Below are 19,002 nucleotides of genomic sequence, written 5' to 3'. Positions count from 1 at the left end.
AAACTCTGCCCATTAAATAATAATAATCCTCCCCCAAAACTCCTGGTAACCTCTATTCTGTCTCTGTGCATCTGATGACTCTAGAGACCTCACATGAGTAGAATCATACAGTATTTGTTCTTTTGTGTCTGGCTTAATTCTCAGAGCATACTAATGTCTCGTAGGTTCATCCACGTTGTAATGTGATAACAACTTTTAAAAATATTGCATGGGACATACTTATACTAAAAAAATCATTCCTTGTGTATCTGGAATTCAGGTTTAACTGGGCATCCTGAATTTTATCTGGAAATTCTACCTATAGCCTTTCTCCACATAGGAGTCTAAGGGATCTTTTTCTAAAAAACAGCTTTATTGATATATAATTTATATACCGTGAAATTCACCTGTTTTAAGTGTACAGTTCATTGAATTTCATTATCTATTTACAGAATTGTACAGCCATTACCACAATCTAAATTTAGACCATTTCCATCACCCTAAAAAGAAACCTCGTACCCATCTGCAGTCACTGTAGATTCCAACCCCAGCCCAAGGCAACCTCTAATCTACTTTCTGTCTTGGCAGATTTGCCTTTTTTGGACATTTCATCAAATGTTACATGATTTTGGAATCATAGACTATGTGATCTTTTGTCTGGTTTCTTTCACTGAGCATAATGTTTTGAAGTATTAATACTTCATTTTTTTTTGTTGCAGAATAGTATTTCATCATATGGATATACCACATTTTGTTTATCCATTCACCAGCTGGATATATAGGTTATTTCTACTCTTTGGCAGTTATAGATAATGCTGCTGCGAATACTACTGTACAAGTTTTTCTGTGGAAGTTTTTGTTTTCATTTCTTTTGGTCAGATAACTTGTACATTAACTGGCTTGTGCTGCCATAGCAAAATGCCATAGACTAGGGACCTTAAATAACAAAAAATTATTTTCCTACCATTCTGGGGACTGAAAGTCCAAGATCATGGTTGGTTTCTGGTGAGGGCTCTCTTACGGGCTTACAAACGGCCACCTTCTCCCTGTGTCCTCACATAGCAAAGAAAGAGCTATGAGGACACCAGTCCTAGTGGATCAGGGCTCCACCCTTATGACCTCATTAAATCTTAATACCTCCTTAAAGGCCCCATCTGCAATACAGTGACATGGGAAGTTGGGGATTCAAAATATTAATTCAGGAGGGTGCATAACTGAGTCCATAGCACCTAGGAACGGAACTGTTACATTACAGGGCAAGTCTACATTTAATTTTTAAAGAAATCATCTTTGTGGAGATAAATTTCATGAGAATAAGGATTTTCTTGAGACACAAGTACTATCTTTGTACCCTCCGATCAAATCCCTCCATTGGTTTCCCAAGAAGTTCAAATAAAACCCATGCTTTTCACTAACGTCAACATAGCATTATGATAAATCCTCAATGGACCCCTTTAGCCTTATCTGCTGCCCCCCACTCACCCGCTCAGTTGTCCCAGGATCAGGCGTCAGTATTTGCCATCCCCTCTGCCCCAGATGCCCTCCCAGGGCTCCCCTCACTATGTTGGCCAACTTCTATTCACCTTTCAAATCTCCGATTAAACTTTCCTCCAGGAAACTCTCCTCCGTGGTTCCTCAGGAGAGACAAAGTCGCCTCCATTCCTTAGCTTTCTTCTTAAGCACCCTGGTTCTTATGTTTTGAGTTCTTACCAGGGATTCCCTAATTACAAAAGAAAATTAACATTTCTTTGCACTGCTAGACCTGATTCCTGCAAGGGAGGGTCACAGCATCTAAGGCTCCCAGGATTTCCTAATGCCGGGCACAGTTTGGCGCGCCTTGGGGTGGGTGGCAAAGTCACTTAATTCTCACGACCCTATAAGCCCCATTTTACAGGGGGGGAGACTGAGGCATAAAGCTATTCAGTAACTTGGCCTCTCAGTATTCTATACATTTTTAGTATATGATTTAATATGCATATTGGGTATTTCGTGGTCCTGGCACATAGTAAATACTCAACCTTTCGCAAGTAAAGAACTGTTCTGTGCACTTTGTGGCTGGGGATCTCCCGACCGCTCCCATTTGCCCCGCCCCTTTACATAAGCCCCGCCCCCTCAGGCTAGCAATGGCCCGTCCCTGTTTTGAGTTGAACCTCTCTTCTTATGCTATCCAATGGCCGACCCCTCCTTAAGCCCCTCCTCCTATGGTGGCCAATGCCCGCTCCCTACCTTGAGGGGCTTCTCTTGTGGTATCCAATGACCTGCAGCTCTACGTTAAGCCTCTCCTCTAGGGAGGGAGAGGCTATCAATGACCCGCCCCCTACGTTGATTAGCCTTGCTTCCTGTGGTATCCAATGATCTGCCCCCAATTAAAGTCCCTCCTCGTATGGCGGTCTGTGTCCCGCCCCTTTTAGCTAAGCCCCACCCCTTCGATCCCTTAGCCCTTCTGTTTCTCTCCTCCCACCTTTTCCCTTTCACCTCCCATAACCTCCCATTAGGCCTCTGGGTCACACCCCTTGGTTTTGCCCGTTATCCAATCCCGTTAACTTGCTTCTCCCCATCCCCTCTACTCATTGGCCGTCGGGCTGCTCTGTCCCCGCACGTGGTCCTGAGCGACGGCGTTGCCTGCCCGTGACGGCCGGAGGGCGGGACTTCCGGCGGCGCAAAGCCCAATAAACACGCGCCGGCCGGCTGCCCAGGCGGTCGCCCCCGCCCCTCAGCGTCCCGCTCCTACCCCCGGCTTCGCCTCCCGCTGCCGCCGCCGCCGCCGCCGCCGCAGCCGCTATAGCCGCTGCCGCCGCTTCCCGCGGCCTGGGCCTCCCGCCGCCAGCATGCCACACGCCTTCAAGCCCGGGGACTTGGTGTTCGCCAAGATGAAGGGCTACCCGCACTGGCCAGCCCGGGTGAGGCCGCGCGGGGAGGGAGATGGGCCCGGCGGCGGGGGGTGGGGCTGTGGGGGCCCCCGGCCTGAGGGAGCCGCGCTCCGCGGGCCTGGGGGTGTCCGGGGCCTGAGGGCGGCGCCCTCCGGGCTCTCGTGGTGTCCGGGGCCTGAGGGAGGCGCGCGCCGGGGTCTGGGGGTGTCGGGGGCTTGAGGGAGCCGCGCCAAGGTCTGGGTCCTAAGAGACCCTTGCCCCGGGGTCTGGGGGTGTCCCAGGCTTGAAGGACTCTCGCGTCGGGGGTCTGGGGGTGTCCGGCCTGGGGGATCCTCGCGCTGGGGGCTTGGGGGTGTCCCGAGCCTCAGGGACCCTCACACCCGGGATATGGGGATGTCTGGCTTGGGGGACCCTCACGCCAGGGTTCTAGGGGTCCAGGGCATAAGAGACCCTCGCCCCGGGGTCTGGGGGTCCCAGGCCTGAGGGGACGAGGTTCAAGTGTGAGGGAGGTCGGTGGGTCTGAGGGGAACTTGGGATTTGAGGAGGGGGTAAAATCTGATTAGAGGCGGGCGCCCCAGGTTGAAGCACCCCACTGTGGGGCTGCGAGAAGCCCAGTTCAAGGCCACCTGTGAGGGGCTTTAGGGATCAGGGGTGCAGTAGTGGAGAATGGTTGAGAGTCAAGGCCGAGGGATGCTGGGGCCCTGAGCGAGTGGCTGAAGGAGGTGGGGCGTGGATGTGGGGCTGTGGCTGGGGGAAATGGTCTTGAGAATGGGGTCGGCATAAGGCTGGTTGGAGGACCCTAGGGACTGGTCCCTCGCGGGGAGCAGGCCAGGAGGAGGCTGAAGAAGCTGGTTTTGGGGGCATTTGGGGGTAGGGGTCTCCTCCCCAATGCTTGAGATGGAGACCAGTCCCGGACCCAGGGGGTGGGAGCGCATCTGAGGGAAGGAGGCTGAGCCAGGGGACCCAGGTGGTCCAAAGTGTCCAGGTCAGAAGGGCGTCCCAAGCCGGGGAGTTCCAAGTGTGCAGGGGGTGGAGTTCTAGGCCCTGCCAGTGGAGGGAGGCCAGGTCTTAGAACTGTTGCCCCAGGGCTGAGGCTGGTGGAATCTGCAGGGTAGCACTAGAGGAATTTGGGGCCGGGCATGGGGAAGGGGCAGTGAAGGGGGGAGGCTGAAGGGTGGACCAGAACCAGCACAGGAGGTGGCTCAGGGTTGACTGTTGACCGACGGCAGCCTGAGAGCAGGTGGCTTTTGGAGCCCGGAGCTGGTGCTGCCGCTGGGATGTCCGGGCCTCGGGATCAGGGCGGGTCCTACGTGAGGCAAGAGGAGAAACAGGGCCCAGAAGGCAGGCCCGCTGGTCCTCCGAGGGACCCACCGGGATGCCTCTGCTGGGTGCTGGGGAGAGGGATGCTTGGCCTGCAGGCCTGTGGCCGAGCCCAGGGGCCAAGGACTTTGGAAAAGTAGAGGAAAAGTGAGCAAGAAGGAAGTCTCGGAGTCGGGCTGGACAGATTCCATCAGCCTCCCAGGAGCTGGAGAAGTGGATGGGGAAGGAATGAGCTGGGCCCAGAGAACTCTCTCTAGCACATTTGCTCCCGCTTATCTTTTTGGGGAGACCAAAGTGATGAAACTTTATAGACACTTCCCTCCCTTGCCCAGTTCTGTCTTTCCAGAGCACTAGGTTTTCCCTCCCGTGTCCCCCCTTCTCCAGCCCCTCTTCTAGCCCAGAACGTTTCCAAGCACCTGATTGGAAGTGAAGGGGCTGCTGGCCTCCTGTGGGGAGGTGACTGACAGCTGCCAGAGCCCATGGGCCTGCAGGGAGAGGGTGGGACTTCCTGGATGCTCAGGGCCGTCTCCTGTAGCCCACCCCCCACGCTCCGCATCCCTGGAGCTGCCAGCTGCACCCTCTGGGGGACCGCCTGCTGATCGCCTCTTTGCAGGAGGGATCCGGTGGGAGGGTCCTGGGAGTCCATAGAGGCTGAGCTCAGCCCCACCCCCTGGTTGCTTCAGAGGGCCATATTTGGCTTTGCTTAGGTGCAGCACCTGCCTTGGGGCCAGCTCCCTACCTGGGTGGGAGAGAGAGCACTCGGGGGGGGGGGGGGGGGGGGGGCAGGTTTGCAGTGGAGGCTATGCAGAATGCAGATTTCTGTTTGGAAGGGGATGCGTGCTCCTGGGTTAAAGGCTGCCCTCCTTCCAGCATGGTTTTCCCCAAGTAACTGGGCTGTTTCCTTGGTGATTTCCTTGGTCAGTGGGCAAAGCTCTCCCCCTGCCCCAAGCCACCCTGACTGGCCCACTGGCCTCTCTCTGCAGATTGATGATATCGCCGATGGTGCTGTGAAACCCCCGCCCAACAAATACCCTATCTTCTTCTTTGGTACACACGAAACGTAAGTGTCCCCGGCTGGGGCTTGGCTTTCCCCTCTGGTGCCTCCTGGGGTGGCCTGGCTCACCTGGGACCGGCCCGTGGTTCCTTTCTCCAGAGCCTTCCTGGGACCCAAGGACCTGTTCCTCTACGACAAATGTAAAGATAAGTACGGGAAACCCAACAAGAGGAAAGGCTTCAATGAGGGACTGTGGGAGATCCAGCACAACCCGCACGCCAGCTACAGCGCCCCTCCAGTGAGTACCTCATGGAGAGTGAGTTGGGCAGGGCACTTCCTCACCGTGGGGCGCAGGTGGCCTTCTCCTGTCTCTTAGGAAAAGAAGAGGCCTCTAAGCCTGGGTCTCTCCCCTGGGCACTGCGCACATTGGGGGCCATCCTGGGCACTGCAGGGTGCTGAGCAGTGTCCCTATTCTCCACCCACTCCATGCCAGGAGCACCTTCCCCCAAGTTGTGTGGGGACAGAGGGTGCAGAATCACCCCTGCTGAGAACTGTTGCTGTAGGATTAGCCTGAATTTATAACAGTGTTGTTATAGCTCTTATAAAACCTTTTGTTTTCTAAGGAAAATACATTTTTTTCTTTCAATAGCTCCCCCATTACTGCGAGATTTTAGACTCGGGTGAAGAAGGTGGTAGTTTGTAGATGGGAGAGTTCTCAGTCAGGTGCAAAAAAGTGCCAAGAATCATAGAGATGACGTCTCAGTGGCAAATCAGTGTCGGGAAATATTCAGGGAGATGGAGAAATTTAGAAAAGTAGAAGTCAAATTGCCAGACGGCCGTGGAAGGATGGGAGAGGGATGCCTGGCTCTTGGTATTTTGGGGTGATCTGGGATGTGGAAAGATGGGCTAGGGTTCTTTGCTTTTTTTTTGTTTCCTTTTATGTCAGTGTGTTGCATGGAATCGCTCTGCTTTTAACCACTGCTTTGGAGGTCTTTGTGAGAGTCAGGGGCAGGGGTGGTCTGGACTTAGCAGGGTGGGCATGGAGTTGTCAGGAGGCCAAGGGAACTGACCATAGTGGGGGAAGGTTTGGCTGCTAAGGAAAAAAGGGACATCTGAGGTGGTCCAAGGGGAGGAAAGTGGAGCCAGCGAAGGTGGGATCCAGCCTTTAACATTTGTGACTGGAGGATGAAGTCATTTTGTGGTGCCTGGTCGTGCGTGAGAACGCAGGGTCTTGAGATGGTCTGGGTGTTCCTGTCTGTGTTAGTTCAGGATAGTTGGTGCTTGTTAAGCTTCCACTCCATAGACATCTCTGCTTTGACACCTGCTGCATGCCACGTGCCACGCTAGGGGCCAGGAACACGAGATGAGTCAGGCACAGTCCTTGCCTTCTGGGAGCTCACAGTCGAGAATTCAGGATTCACTCAACAGATGTCTCTTGAGCTCTGAGGATTTGGCAGCCCCTTCTCAGGGGGCCAGTGCCCATGGGCATTGCACATTGGTGGTATCTTACTTTTATCACCTGTGACGTGTCTAGGAGACAGGTTCCCCTGGTTTGGTACCCGCCACCTATCCCCAGGCTTTGCTTGTCCCCAGCAAATAGATTGTAAGGCCTTTAAGGTTGTTGAGTTTCATGAGATCCTTTTCTGGCCCCAGCTCAAGTTCTCTTTGGTTACGTCCTAAGCCTGTTACCTCCTGGTGAATCATCAGACCATTTAATATTTATTGGGCACCCGTCGCTTGCTAAGCACTGCACAGGTGCCTGCCCTCCAGGAAAGGAAACTCAGAACGGTGCACCCTAGAAACCACACAGGTGCCGTGCAGACCCCCTGAGTTGAGAAGTGGCTTTATTGGTGCTTATTGCTGCTCTTTGATTGTCCAGCCTGTCTGTGCTTCCAAGTAGATGTGTTTAAAATGCAGAGTCCTGGGTCATACCGCTAGAGACATAGATTTAGTAGTGTAGGACTGAATCCTGGAGGCTTGCAGTTTTTCTTCCCAAGCATTGTCTTGGATGCTTCTGATATAACTAGCACGTAGGCTTTTGGAAGCACAGCTTTTTCTCTTTTCTTTTTTTTGGGGGGTGGATGGGGCGGGGCAGGTTCTCGCTCTGTTGCCTGGCCTGGAGTGCAGTGGTGCCATCATAGCTCACTGCAGCCTTGAACTCCTGGGCTCCAGTGATCCTCCCACCTCAGCCTCCCGAGTAGCTGGGACTACAGGTGCCACCTCCATGCCTGGCTCATTTCTTTATTTTTTGTAGAGATGAGGTCTTGCTATGTTGCCTAGGCTGGTCTTGAACTCCTGGCCTTAGCGATCCTGGCCAGGATGAGCTGGGGGCAGGGCCCTGGAGGAGGGGGCCTGGGGAAGAACCCCTGCGGGGGGCGGGTGGGGAACTGGACTAGGAGCCCTGCCGTGCAGATAGGTGGCCCTGGGCTCATGTCCTGACTCTATTCCTCACTTGCAGTTGGGGATTGACGTCCTCGCTGAGCTCAGTTTCCTCATGTGAAACAGAGGACCACGAGGCCCCTAGCCTCTCACAGGGCTGCTGGGACAATCAGTGAGAAAATGCACATCACGCCCCCTGCACAGTGGCCCAAGTGCTCAGCGGATAGATGGTAGTCGGCAAGACTGGGTTTGACTGACCGATTTCCAGTTTAGTCACCCTCCAGACCCAAACCCACCAAGACAGTGGGAGAAACCAGCCACGCATCCCACTCCCTGCTCCGTTGGGTCCAGAGATGGTTGGAAGTCGGCCAGCTTCGGCCTTTTATTTCTGGGTACTTCCCTGTGCCACTGGCCTTCAGGTCCTGCAGGCGGCTGGTGCGGACCAGGTTTCCCCAAACCTCTGCTGGAGGGCAGTTCAGTCCCTGCCCCACGAGCTGCCCCTGGAGAGCCAGAGTCCAGGCTTTATCTACAACACAACCTAGTCATTCATCTTCCCAGAGACTCAGTTTCCCCACTTGTACAATGCACACGTTCTTCCCAACAGCCTGCCAGGGCTGTGGTGGCATGAATTGGCTCACAGGTGGTCGAGAGTGAGGGGAGCCGTTTCATGAGGAGTAGCTATGACCAGGGACCCTGGCTCTGAGGCCAAGGCAGATCTGCATTCGCAGCCCGGCTCTGCGGTTACCCGCTGTGTGATCCTAAGCTGTCACGTAGCCTCTCTCGGCGTTTTGCTCATCTGGGGGTGATAATTCCTACCCATACACAGAGAGAGCCATGACAAGCCCCTGTCACCTAAGCAATGGTAGCTCTTAGGACTCTGGTACCGATCTGCGCCTTCTGCAGAAGACCCTCGGGCCAGCCATTCGGTCTGTGACCCTCTGGGCTGCTGGCCCCCCCATGAAAAATGGGGGGTAATATTAAATATCTCCCTTCTTTGCTCACTGGCGTGCTCCAAAGGGAAACAGGAAGCTCCGAGCCTCTGACCGCCCGGGGGGAAAGAGTGACAGAAATGTACCCTGTGAGCGTTTTCTTCTCCCCTCGCATTTTAGGTTTGGGGCTTGACCTATTTAGTATTATCCTTTTTAATCTTGTCAAAATTATACAGATAGGGCCCGGTCACTGTGCCTAAGGGCCATTGGCCATGGTGACACAGGGAGACAAAACACGCTCAGTGCTGAACAGTGAGGTTGTCGCAATACCTGGTTCTCATTTTTCTCGTCTGTGGAGTGGGGCTTGTCAGCCTGAGTTTGCATGTGAGACTAGGGTGGGCTCCGCTGCGCGGCAGGGGAGGAACAGGGGCCCTTATGAAAGCTTGGAGGGGCAGGGGCTGAGGGAGGGCCCGGGTCTCCTCCTGGTCCTGGCACCTCTACTCCTGTGTGCTGGCCTCGCCCTGCCTGCGACAGGTCCCCCATCCCCATCCACTCTGGCCACCCAGCTGCACACCCCGGCACAACGTGGGCCTCTGTCCTCTCCACTTCTCCTTCCCAGCCTCAGGGTCCACGCGCTGCCCGAGATGCCTCTGGCCTGTGCTCATGCCCTTCCGCCCCCTCGCTGCTTTCTCAGCACGCGTGTCCCGCTGCCATCACGCCAGGAGAACGTGGCTTTCTTTTTCCATAATGGCTTTTTAAAAATTGAAGTAAAATTCACATGACATAAAATTCACCATTTTAACCATTTTAAAGTATACCCTGCAGTGGCTTTTAGTATATCCACAGTGTTGGGTGGTCATCACGACTAATTCCAGAACATTCCCATCACCTCCCAGGGAAACCCGTACCTGTCAGCAGTCACCTTCGAGTCTCTCCTCCCTCTAGGCCCTGGCAGCCTCTGATCTGTTCTCTGTCCCTGTGGATCCTCCTGTCCTGGACATTTCATATAAATGTCATCACACTGTGTGGCCTTGTGTGTCTGGCGTCTCTCACTGGGCACCACTTCTAGGTCCATCCGCATTGGAGCCCATGTCACAGCCCCTTTCCTTTTTATGGCTGAGTGGTACTCTATTCTGTTTCCAGAGTATGTGGCTTTTAAAAATCTCAATCTCCTTCTCTTTTCTTAAAAAATGGCAGTTATGTAGAAAAGAAGTGACTTGATCAGATCTTATGCTCGGATGTGGCCGTGCCAGGTGCTGCTGGGCGCGTCTGGGCGGGAGCTGCATCGTACCCGTGCGTTTACTTGCCTGTCCCCGAGTTAGACTGTGAGCTCTGCGAGGGCAGGGACCATGTCTTACTGTTTCTAGCCCCGGCGCGCAGCACAGGGCTGGGCACGCAGTAGGTGTTCCGTGATGTTCACTGGATGGATGAGTGATGGCTGAACACAGCCGAGGCTCACACATTTCCTCCCACAAACGTACGACATCCAGAACGAGTTTGGAAAGAGACCTGAGCAAGCTCCGTGTCCTGGTTGGCCTTGTGCCATCTACCTGATGGGCTTTTAGATCCTCCACACCCCAGCATGATCCTGCCCTTGGCTGCCTTGCTGTCCACTCCTTTGCCACCTCCACCACTGCCTGTGCCCCAGCCGTGCCAGCCTCTTCTGGGTCCAGAGGGGACCTTCATTCATGCCCTTCCTGGTTTCTGGAATGCACCCAGCTCCTACCCCTTTGCATGCTTAGGACGACTCCTCCGCTAAAATGTCACAGCCTCAGAGGGGCCTCCCTGACCACCCAGGCAAAAAATGACATTCCCACCTCTTGTGATCCTCGCAGCCACACACCCAGATCTTGCTCCTGCGTTTATCTGTTTAAATGGTGGTGATCAATCTCCCCCACTAGGTCACCAGCTCCAGGGGCAGTGGACCGTGCCCTGGTCACTTCTGTGTACTCCCTTCCCCGCAGCCCAGTGTCTGACACACAGCACCGCTCAGCAGCCCTTGGCTGAGTGCATAAAGGAACCTGGTCACGTGGCTGGCATGTGAGAATCGTCCTATAAGTGTTCGCTATTTTTGTGGCTGTCACTGCCTGCGCAGGCATCTTGAGTGTAGTGGAACTAGTGGTGCCGGGAAGGTAGAAGCCTGGAGGTCTCGTCCTAGGTCAGGTTGCACCTCATGATAACGAGAATGGTTCAGAAAATAAAGAAGAGGCAACTTGACCTTGCCGTAGTCAGGGCACCGGCCCCAGTGCTTCGCTGCCAGCTTGGTTTCATCCTCACCATAGCCTTCTGAGACCCAAACCATGCCATCCCCATTGCTGGGGCGGGGACACTGAGGCACAGAGAGGCTGGAGTCACTTGCCCAAGGTTTAACCCTGCAGCCTGAGGCCCCACCCTGGCACCCACCACACGTGTCTCCCTCACTCTCCCACCTCGGTTCTCTGGACTTTCTGGGCCTCAGTTGCCCCATTTGTAAATCGAGGAGACAGGACGCTGACATTCAAGACTCCACTGGTGGTTGCTGTCCTGGTTAGGAAACGCACCCCGGGCTCGAGGTGACACGTGGTCTCTACCTCCCGCCCCTCCAGCCGGTGAGTTCCTCCGACAGTGAGGCCCCAGAGGCCGACCCCGTGGGTGGGAGCGACGCTGACGAGGACGACGACGACCGGGGGATCATGGCCGTCACAGCCGTGACTGCCGCAGCCGCCAGCGACAGGATGGAGAGCGACTCAGACTCCGACAAGAGCAGCGACAACAGTGGCCTGAAGAGGAAGACCTCGGCGCTGAAGGTGGGGTGGGGCGGGCCCTGACATCTCACCCGTTGCTGCTCTCCCTCCTGCCTTTCTTTTGTTTCTTACTTTTTTTCAATATGCATTCGAAAGCATTGAGGTATGATCCATATGCCATGTCAGTCACCCTGTCAGAGTGACGTTACTCAGTGGTTTTTAGAATATTTGCAGAATTGTACAACTGTCACCTCTGTCTAATTCCAGAACATTTTATCACCCCAAAAGAAACCCCATCCCCATCAGCAGTCAGTCCCTACTTTCTCACCTTCCCAAACTGATACTCTGTCCCTGTGAAACACTCCCACCCCCTCCCCAGCCCTTGGCACCCACCATTCTATTTTCTATCTCTGTGGATCTGACACGTCTAGGGACCTCCTGTGAGGGTTTGTCTCTTTGTGACTGGCTTATTTCACTGAGGATAATGCCCTCAGGATTTAAGATCCCTGGCTTTTATCAGATTCTCAGAGAGGTCCCTGATGCCCCAGGAAGGTTCTAGAACCTCAGCTCTACCCAGGCTGCCAGTGGTCAGATGCGGGGCTTCCTGCCAAGAGCATGGCTTTCCCAGTTGCTGATACATCCAGGCGGCTCCCCTTGCAGATGTCGGTCTCGAAACGAGCTCGAAAGGCTTCCAGTGACCTGGATCAAGCCAGTGTGTCCCCGTCCGAAGAGGAGAACTCAGAAAGCTCGTCCGAGTCAGAGAAAACCAGTGACCAGGTGGGCGGGTGGTGACTCCGAGGGAGAGCAGGAGAAGGCGGGTGAACGGGTGGAGCCCTGCATGGCTGTCTGCGCCCCGATTCAGTGCACTCTCCCTACCCAGGACTTCACCCCTGAGAAGAAAGCGGTGGTCCGGGCACCACGGCGGGGCCCCCTGGGAGGACGGAAGAAAAAGGTAGAGCATATTTGGTGCCTTTTGTTCCCCGTGCTCACTCGTAGGGCTCTTCGTGGTCACTGGCACTGTCCACGGTGCGGAGTTGGGTCCTTTGTGGAGGGGGTTAGGGCACGGGCCATGGTGGCCCCCAGGAGACTGTAGTTGTGACCCGAGCGCTCCTATGTGCAGAGCCCGAGCTGCCCTGCTCCCGAGGGGGCCCACAGCCTGGGTTAGAAAATGGGTTTCTGGATTGTTGCTGTCAGAAGACAGTGAAGCAGTCTTAAGGGCCCTGTGTGTGAGAGTGTGTGTATTATGTGTGCACGTGTACGATTATGTATTGTGTATGTGTTCCGTTAATGTGAATGTGTGTCCATTAGGTGTGCGCCTGTATGCATGTGTTGTGTGTGCACTAGTGTGTGTGCATTTGTGTCTATGTGTATGTGTAGGGGTGTGTGGGTATGTGTTGTATGTGTGTGTGTGCGCGCGTGTGTCTGTATGTTGTGTGTTGTGTGTGCCTGTGTGTGGTATGTCTGTGTGGTGCCTCTGTGTGTCTATGCATGCTGTGCCTGTGTGTTTGCGGCAGGTCACGAGGGAGGGCTCAGCATGAAGGGACTGCGGGGTGGGGGGCACAGGGGACGGACCTGGCCTCCCCTCGCACCGCGTGACCCACTCTCCAGGAAGCCCTACGCTGGCTTCCTGACTCCTGCCTGTCCCTGCTGCTCCCCAGAAGGTGCCCTCGGCCTCTGACTCAGACTCCAAAGCAGATTCGGACGGGGCCAAGGCTGAGCCAGTGGCCGTGGGGAGGTCAACGTCCTCCTCCTCCTCTTCCTCCTCCTCCTCCTCTGACTCGGACGTGTCTGTCAAGAAGCCTCCACGGGGCAGGAAGCCAGGTAGGGCCGGCCCAGTGCCCGCGGCCTGCACTCCTGCACCCACAGCCGTCTGGGCCTGGCCTATGCTGGGGGCTTCCGGGGTGGTCCCCGTCTGCTTGGAGTCCCCCTGGAAGCTCCCACAGCCCTGGGAGAGACAGTGCTGAGACGATCACCCCCTTCCTTTCCCCGTAGCTGAGAAGCCTCCCCCAAAGCCCCGAGGCCGGAAACCGAAGCCCGAACGACCCCCGTCCAGCTCGAGCAGTGACAGGTGGGTGTTGGGGTCACCTCTGGGGGCGGGGTCATCCATCAGCTGAGGCCACAGGTGCGGCCCGAGCATCCACAGGAACGGGAGCCCCAACCACCCTCCTGCCCGCAGCGACAGCGAGGAGGTGGACCGCATCAGTGAGTGGAAGCGACGGGACGAGGCTCGAAGGCGCGAGCTGGAGGCCCGGCGGCGGCGTGAGCAGGAGGAGGAGCTGCGGCGGCTGCGGGAGCAGGAGAAGGAGGAGAAGGAGCGGCGGCGTGAGCGGGCCGAGCGTGGGGAGGCCGAGCGCGGGGCCAGCGGTGGCAGCAGCGGCGAGGAGCTCCGGGATGACGAGGAGCCCGTGAAAAAGCGCGGCCGCAAGGGCCGCGGCCGGGGCCCCCGGTCCTCCTCCGACTCGGAGCCCGAGGCTGAGCTGGAGAGAGAGGTGTGGCCCTCCCTGGAGCCCTCCCCTGCCTCGCCTGGCTGTGGCTGCAGCCAGCACGTCCCCGCCTTCACCCCACATTTATTGAGCATCTGCTGGGTAGAGTGCACCCTCTCGCGTGCCGAAGATAGAGCAGTGGGAGTGCAGAAGCCCAGAAACCTCTGCCCTGGAGGGGCTGATGTCACAGGGAGGGAGGAAGAGAGACAATCAGGGCATGACATGACCGTTGTGTGTGGTGTTTTCCGGATTGTTTGGTGCCAAGGAGAATAAAGTGGGTGCATGTATGTGGGTAGACCCCAGAGATGTTAGTAGACCCCAAAGGCTTGGGTTCAGATTTCAGTAAGGATCCCAATAAAGGGAGAGGGGATCGGTGAAGGTATCTGGGGGGAGGCGTTCTAGGCAGGAGGCACAGCCCGTGCAAAGGCCCTGGGGCAGGACCATGCCTGGCATGTTGGAGGCACAGCCAGGAGGCCTGTGTGGCTGGAGCAGAGTGAGGAGGGGAAGAGTGGGAGGAGGGGAGGGCAGGGAGGGGACGGGGTAAGTTGTGCAGGGCCTGGTGGGCTGCAGGGAGGACTTGGGCTTTGACCCCGAGGGAGTTGGGAGCCATGGAGGGCTGTGGGCAGAGGAGGGACGGGCCTGACTCAGGTGCTCACAGGTACCCTCTGTCCACTGGGGGAGCAGTGGGGAGGCCTCTGAGGCAGGTGGTGACTGTCAGGCCCGGTCTGTACATGTGTGCTCTGGGCCCTGTCGAGCTCTCCGCCTGTGGCACTGGCTCTCTGACCTTCTAGGCCCAGAGAGACCCCATGCGACGGTGACCCCTGGGCCAGGCCTGCCTTTGGGAGAAGCAGGAAGAACGCCCTCTTCTCCCCATCACTCCTTGTCACAGAATGAGTTCCTGTGCAGGAACTGTCCCAGCCTGGGCCTAGAGCTGCCGACAGCAGGGCAGTGGGGCTGCCCTCCACAGGGTGGAGCCTAGGCTCCAAGACCCCCAGGGTCCTCCGTCACCTCCCTCCTGCCCCACCAACTCCACACACAGCGGCGGGACAGCAGAGAGTGTCGTGCTACACATCGAGGTGGGTGGCTCGGGGGTCTGGGGCGAGCCCTGCTTCCCACTGCTGCAACCCCCTTCTCTGGCCGCTGTAGGCAAAGAAATCATCCAGGAAGCTGCAGTCCCAAGGCTCAGAGCCCATGAGGAAGCCCAGCCAGAAGGAGAAGAGAGGGCGGCCGGAGGAGAAGCCCCGAGCCAGGTGAGCGCCCCCTGCCTGCCCATGCCCCAGGGCCCTGGGCCCGCACCCTCTCGGAGAGGCTTCTGGACTCAGTCTCGGGGGCAGATCCCGTTGTAGTTTCCAGTTCTTGAGACCTATCAGGTTGTGCAGGAATCATTGCTGCAGAACTAGGGTCCTCCCCTTAGAGCAGGGGTTTCACCGGGGTGATCTCATCCCCAGGGGACACCGGGCAATGTTTGGGGCACTCATGGTTGTCACAACTGGGGAAGGAAATGCTTGGGGCTTGGAGTGGGTGGAGGCAGGGACGCTGCTTAGCACCCTGTGGTGCCCAGGATGGCCCCTCTGCAGAGAACGCTCCAGGCCTGAGTGTCCTCAGTGCCAAGGCTGAGAAACGGTGCCTCCGTCCCATGGTTTAAATTGTGAGACCCCTGCCAAGATGAGGAGACAGAGCTACTTCCTGGCCACTTTGTACGTGGGATTCCAACCGTCAGCAGACAAACCTGCTCAGTAGGAACTTGGCCATGTGGCGTGGCGGCCAGTGTGGCGTGGCACTCGGGACTGCGTCTCAGTAACACTCCGTTCATGAGCGTCAGCTTTGATGCCTTTTCATAACTCACTCAGTTGGTTGTACACAACCAGCCCTTTGCCATGTGTAAAAGAAAAGAGTTCTGGGATTCCGTGTTTGCCCATAAGAGCCAGATGGTAGTCTAACATCTTTGGTCGGCAGCTTCCCTCGGCCTCTGCCCTGGGCTTGGGTCGTGCCAGGGCCTTGACCCTCCCAGCTTCTAGGCCCTCCAAAAGGTTCCCTACTGCAGCAGCTGCAGGCCCCGGCCTCTCGGTGGGAGGGTGGCGGCTGGGGCAGGGGCGATGAGGACACTGGTCAGGCCCGTCTGAGGGAGTGCCTCTCCGCAGGCCCCTGAAGTTGGAGCGAACCCGGAAGCGGTCCGAAGGGTTCTCAGGGGACAGGAAGGTGGAGAAGAAGAAAGGTGAGGTCCTGGCTGCTCCAGTCCCTGTCTCAGCCTGTGATTGTGGAAGGGAGGAGGGGAGGGCCATGATCCCAGCTGTCCCGTCCCTGGAGGGGTGTGTGCGAAGGTCCTGGGCCAGTTCTGGGCAGGGCGCCCAGGTGTGCAGGGGTGGGGGCTGAGCTGGACCCAGCACGTGTACAGACCCGAGGCCCCGACCACTCCTCCAGAGGGTCTTAAGCCACTGCCCCCGAGCCAGCTGACACCTGGGGCCTCCACGGCCCTGCTCAGGCCTGGCGGTGCTCTCTCTCTCTCGGCCCCAGAACCTTCCGTGGAGGAGAAGCTTCAGAAGCTACACAGCGAGATCAAGTTTGCCCTGAAGGTTGACAACCCGGTGAGAGTCCTTGGAACTCAGGGGTCCTGGCGCAGCCACTCTCCTGAGCCAAGCAGTCCCCTCTGCCGCCCCCCATCCAGGGCTCCCTTAGAAGCCTTGGGAAATTGAGGCAAATCCAGGGTCCCACAGGTGGGTGGGGTGAGGGTCCCTGTTCCTTTCGCTTGTAAGCAGGTGGGCATCTCCCGTCCTGAGGTGCAGTCTCAGCTCCCCAGCAGGTGGCACCATGGTGGGTTCCCCTCACCCCGCCCCCCGCCAGGGTCTGCCGTTCACAGAGTCCCCTAACCCGGGCCCGGGCCTGCGCCCACACAGGGAGGCTGTGCCATTCTGCAGAGTCAGCCCTTCCCACGGGCAGCCCAGGGTGTCCTCCTCCCCCCGGTGGTGCCTCTGGGACCCCTTGGCCAGGCGGTCCTATCTCATTCCCACCCCACCCTGCAGGACATAAAGAGGTGTCTGAATGCGCTAGAGGAGCTGGGCACCTTGCAAGTGACCTCTCAGATTCTACAGAAGAACACAGATGTGGTGGCCACGTTGAAGAAGGTATGGCAGGATTGCAGAGGTGGAAAGTACTGGTGGCAGGTGTGGTGAGGCTGGGAGCAGGTGTCTGCCTGGGAGCCCCGGTTCCTGGCGGAGCTGCCCTTGGTCATTGAGAAGGCAGCAGGCTAGTGGGCAGAAGAGCCAGGCCCATGGAGCCGCGCGCTGCTGGGAGGCATGGCCGGGAGGGGTGGCCTCACCAGCATTGAGGGTAAGGCCGCTACACGCGCTGAGTGGGGCTGCTCCGTGGCCAGATTCGCCGTTACAAAGCCAACAAGGACGTGATGGAGAAGGCAGCCGAAGTCTACATGCGGCTCAAGTCCCGGGTCCTGGGGCCCAAGATTGAGGCGGTGCAGAAAGCAAACAAGACCGGACCGGAGAAGGAGAAGGCTGAGGCCGAGAAGGCCGAGGAGAAGCTGGCTGGGGAGGAGCCCCCCAAGGGCAAGATGGAGGATGAGCCGAGCACTGGTGAGTGGCGGGCGGCTGGGCCGTTGATCCTCTGTGGCCTCAGCTGCAGAGGCAGGTGCTGGGCAGCACCTTCTGGGAGGGGGCACAGCTCTGCTGTCTTCCCCCAACCTGGGAGTGGCGTGTTCCTGCCGGGGCCTCTGTGCAGACCTGGTTCCGTCCCCGGGGCAGCCAGTGGAGGGGTGTTTGGGCTCCGCCATGTGCCAGATGGTCGGGGTGCAGGCAACCTGGGCTGCACGCTTGTGGGGCTGACAGGGCCGACTCATGGCACGCGCACACCCACGCTGCTCGTGGGCTCGGAGCACAGCCAGGGGAGCTGTGCACATGACGGGGTTGGGAGTGGGAACATGCCCCAGGAGGCTGCCGATGGAAGTTTGGGGGGATGAAGCCCTTGGGCGAATGAACTTGCTGGGGTCACGGGTGGGCTGAGAGGAGACAGGTGTGTCCAGCAAGGATGGCGGCCGAGGGGACTCTGGGGTCAGGCAATCTGATTACAGATGCTCAGAGCAGTCCTCTGGTGAGCTCACGAGCCAGGCTGGGAAACAGGCTCACTGCATTTGGGCTGGCCCAAGTGTTGAGGAGCACGGGGAACCAATGGACACGGTGCTCAGCGTGGCCCCAATCCAGGATCCTGGAGGGCTGAGGGTCCTTCAGGCCCCTGCCCCAAGTTGGCTTGCTCTCGATGGGGAGGGTAGGGGGTCCCTGACTACGGGTCCCTGTCCCGTGACCCACCTGTCCCACACAGATCTCTCAGCCCCGGTAAACGGCGAGGCCACGTCCCAGAAGGGGGAGAGCCTGGAGGACAAGGAGCTGGAGGAAGGCCAGGACTCGGAGGAGGGGCTGAGGGGCGGCTCCTCTGAAGACCTGCACAACAAGTAAGTGTCACCAGGCCAGGGTAGCCCGAGGCTGTGAGCTGCTCATACTGGGCCCTGCCCATGCTGGGAAGGGTCCCAGGGACGTCACCCCCCCACCTTTGCAGCTGGCTACTAGGATCAAACTGGCTGGCACTTCCTCCTGTCGGCCCCCACAAAGGTGGCTCCAGGCCTTTTAGCCTCCTGGGCAGGTGGCTTCTTGCTACCCTCCAGAGTGGCCCAGGCAGGCACCGTGAACAAGCCCCACCCTGTGATGGTGGCCAATGCTGAGAACCCCAGGCTGGTGTCTGGTGGCCGAATTCAGCTCTTGTTTATAGAGCAGCTGCCTTGCACTGGGCCGGGCTGGCATTGAGCGTGGTCCTTTGGGACGTTTGCAGCCTCTCTGGTGGGGGTGGAGGGGCAGGTGGGAAGGTGTTGCCCCGGGGAACGGTGGGTGCTGGGCACGGGGCAGAGCTCTCCCTGGGGCCCTTCCCCACCCTGATCACCCCAGAGGCAGGGAGAGGGCTGGAGGATGCTCACACCACTTTTGCTGTGTCCCCATCAGCAGCCTGCGGGAGGGCCCCGACCTGGACAGGCCTGGGAGTGACCAGCAGGAGTGTGAGAGGGAGCGGGCGGACTCGGAGTCCCCAGATGAGGAGAGCTGAGCGCAGGCCGCCGAGCCGGCCCCGCCCCGAGCTCAGCCCACAGTAGACGCCCGTAGGCCGCCCCGTGTCCTTTTCCAGCCTCCCAGGCGAGCAGAGAACTTTTGGGGAGACGCTGTGCTGTTTGTTTGTATTTGTCCCCTTGGGTTTTTTTTCTGCCTAATTTCTGTGATTTCAAACCGACATGAAATGACTATAAAGGGTTTTTTAATGAAAAAAGAAATCACTTTT

At 57.6% G+C, this 19,002-nt stretch overlaps 1 protein-coding gene across 2 annotated transcripts; it reads left to right on the top strand.

Annotated features, from left to right (window-relative positions):
- The first annotated feature begins 2,730 nt into the window (after positions 1-2,730).
- HDGFL2 (HDGF like 2) lies at positions 2,731-18,991 on the top strand. Of its 2 annotated transcripts, none has more exons than XM_069480301.1 (16): positions 2,731-2,879; positions 5,153-5,229; positions 5,323-5,461; positions 11,057-11,257; positions 11,855-11,971; positions 12,075-12,146; positions 12,853-13,015; positions 13,187-13,262; positions 13,371-13,683; positions 14,824-14,927; positions 15,819-15,892; positions 16,192-16,262; positions 16,698-16,799; positions 17,048-17,261; positions 18,004-18,133; positions 18,678-18,991. In XM_069480301.1, exons 1-16 carry the CDS (start codon positions 2,808-2,810, stop codon positions 18,772-18,774), a joined length of 2,022 nt encoding a protein of 673 aa, XP_069336402.1. In that variant the 5' UTR covers positions 2,731-2,807; the 3' UTR covers positions 18,775-18,991. The 2 variants fall into 2 exon arrangements, with proteins under 2 accessions (XP_069336402.1, XP_069336391.1); XM_069480290.1 differs by having other exon boundaries at positions 18,675-18,973.
- The last annotated feature ends 11 nt before the right edge of the window (positions 18,992-19,002 follow it).

Source organism: Eulemur rufifrons, chromosome 2 (genome assembly GCF_041146395.1).
Source record: "Eulemur rufifrons isolate Redbay chromosome 2, OSU_ERuf_1, whole genome shotgun sequence".
Taxonomy (NCBI): domain Eukaryota; kingdom Metazoa; phylum Chordata; class Mammalia; order Primates; family Lemuridae; genus Eulemur; species Eulemur rufifrons.
This window is presented reverse-complemented; position numbering and strand designations above follow the sequence as displayed.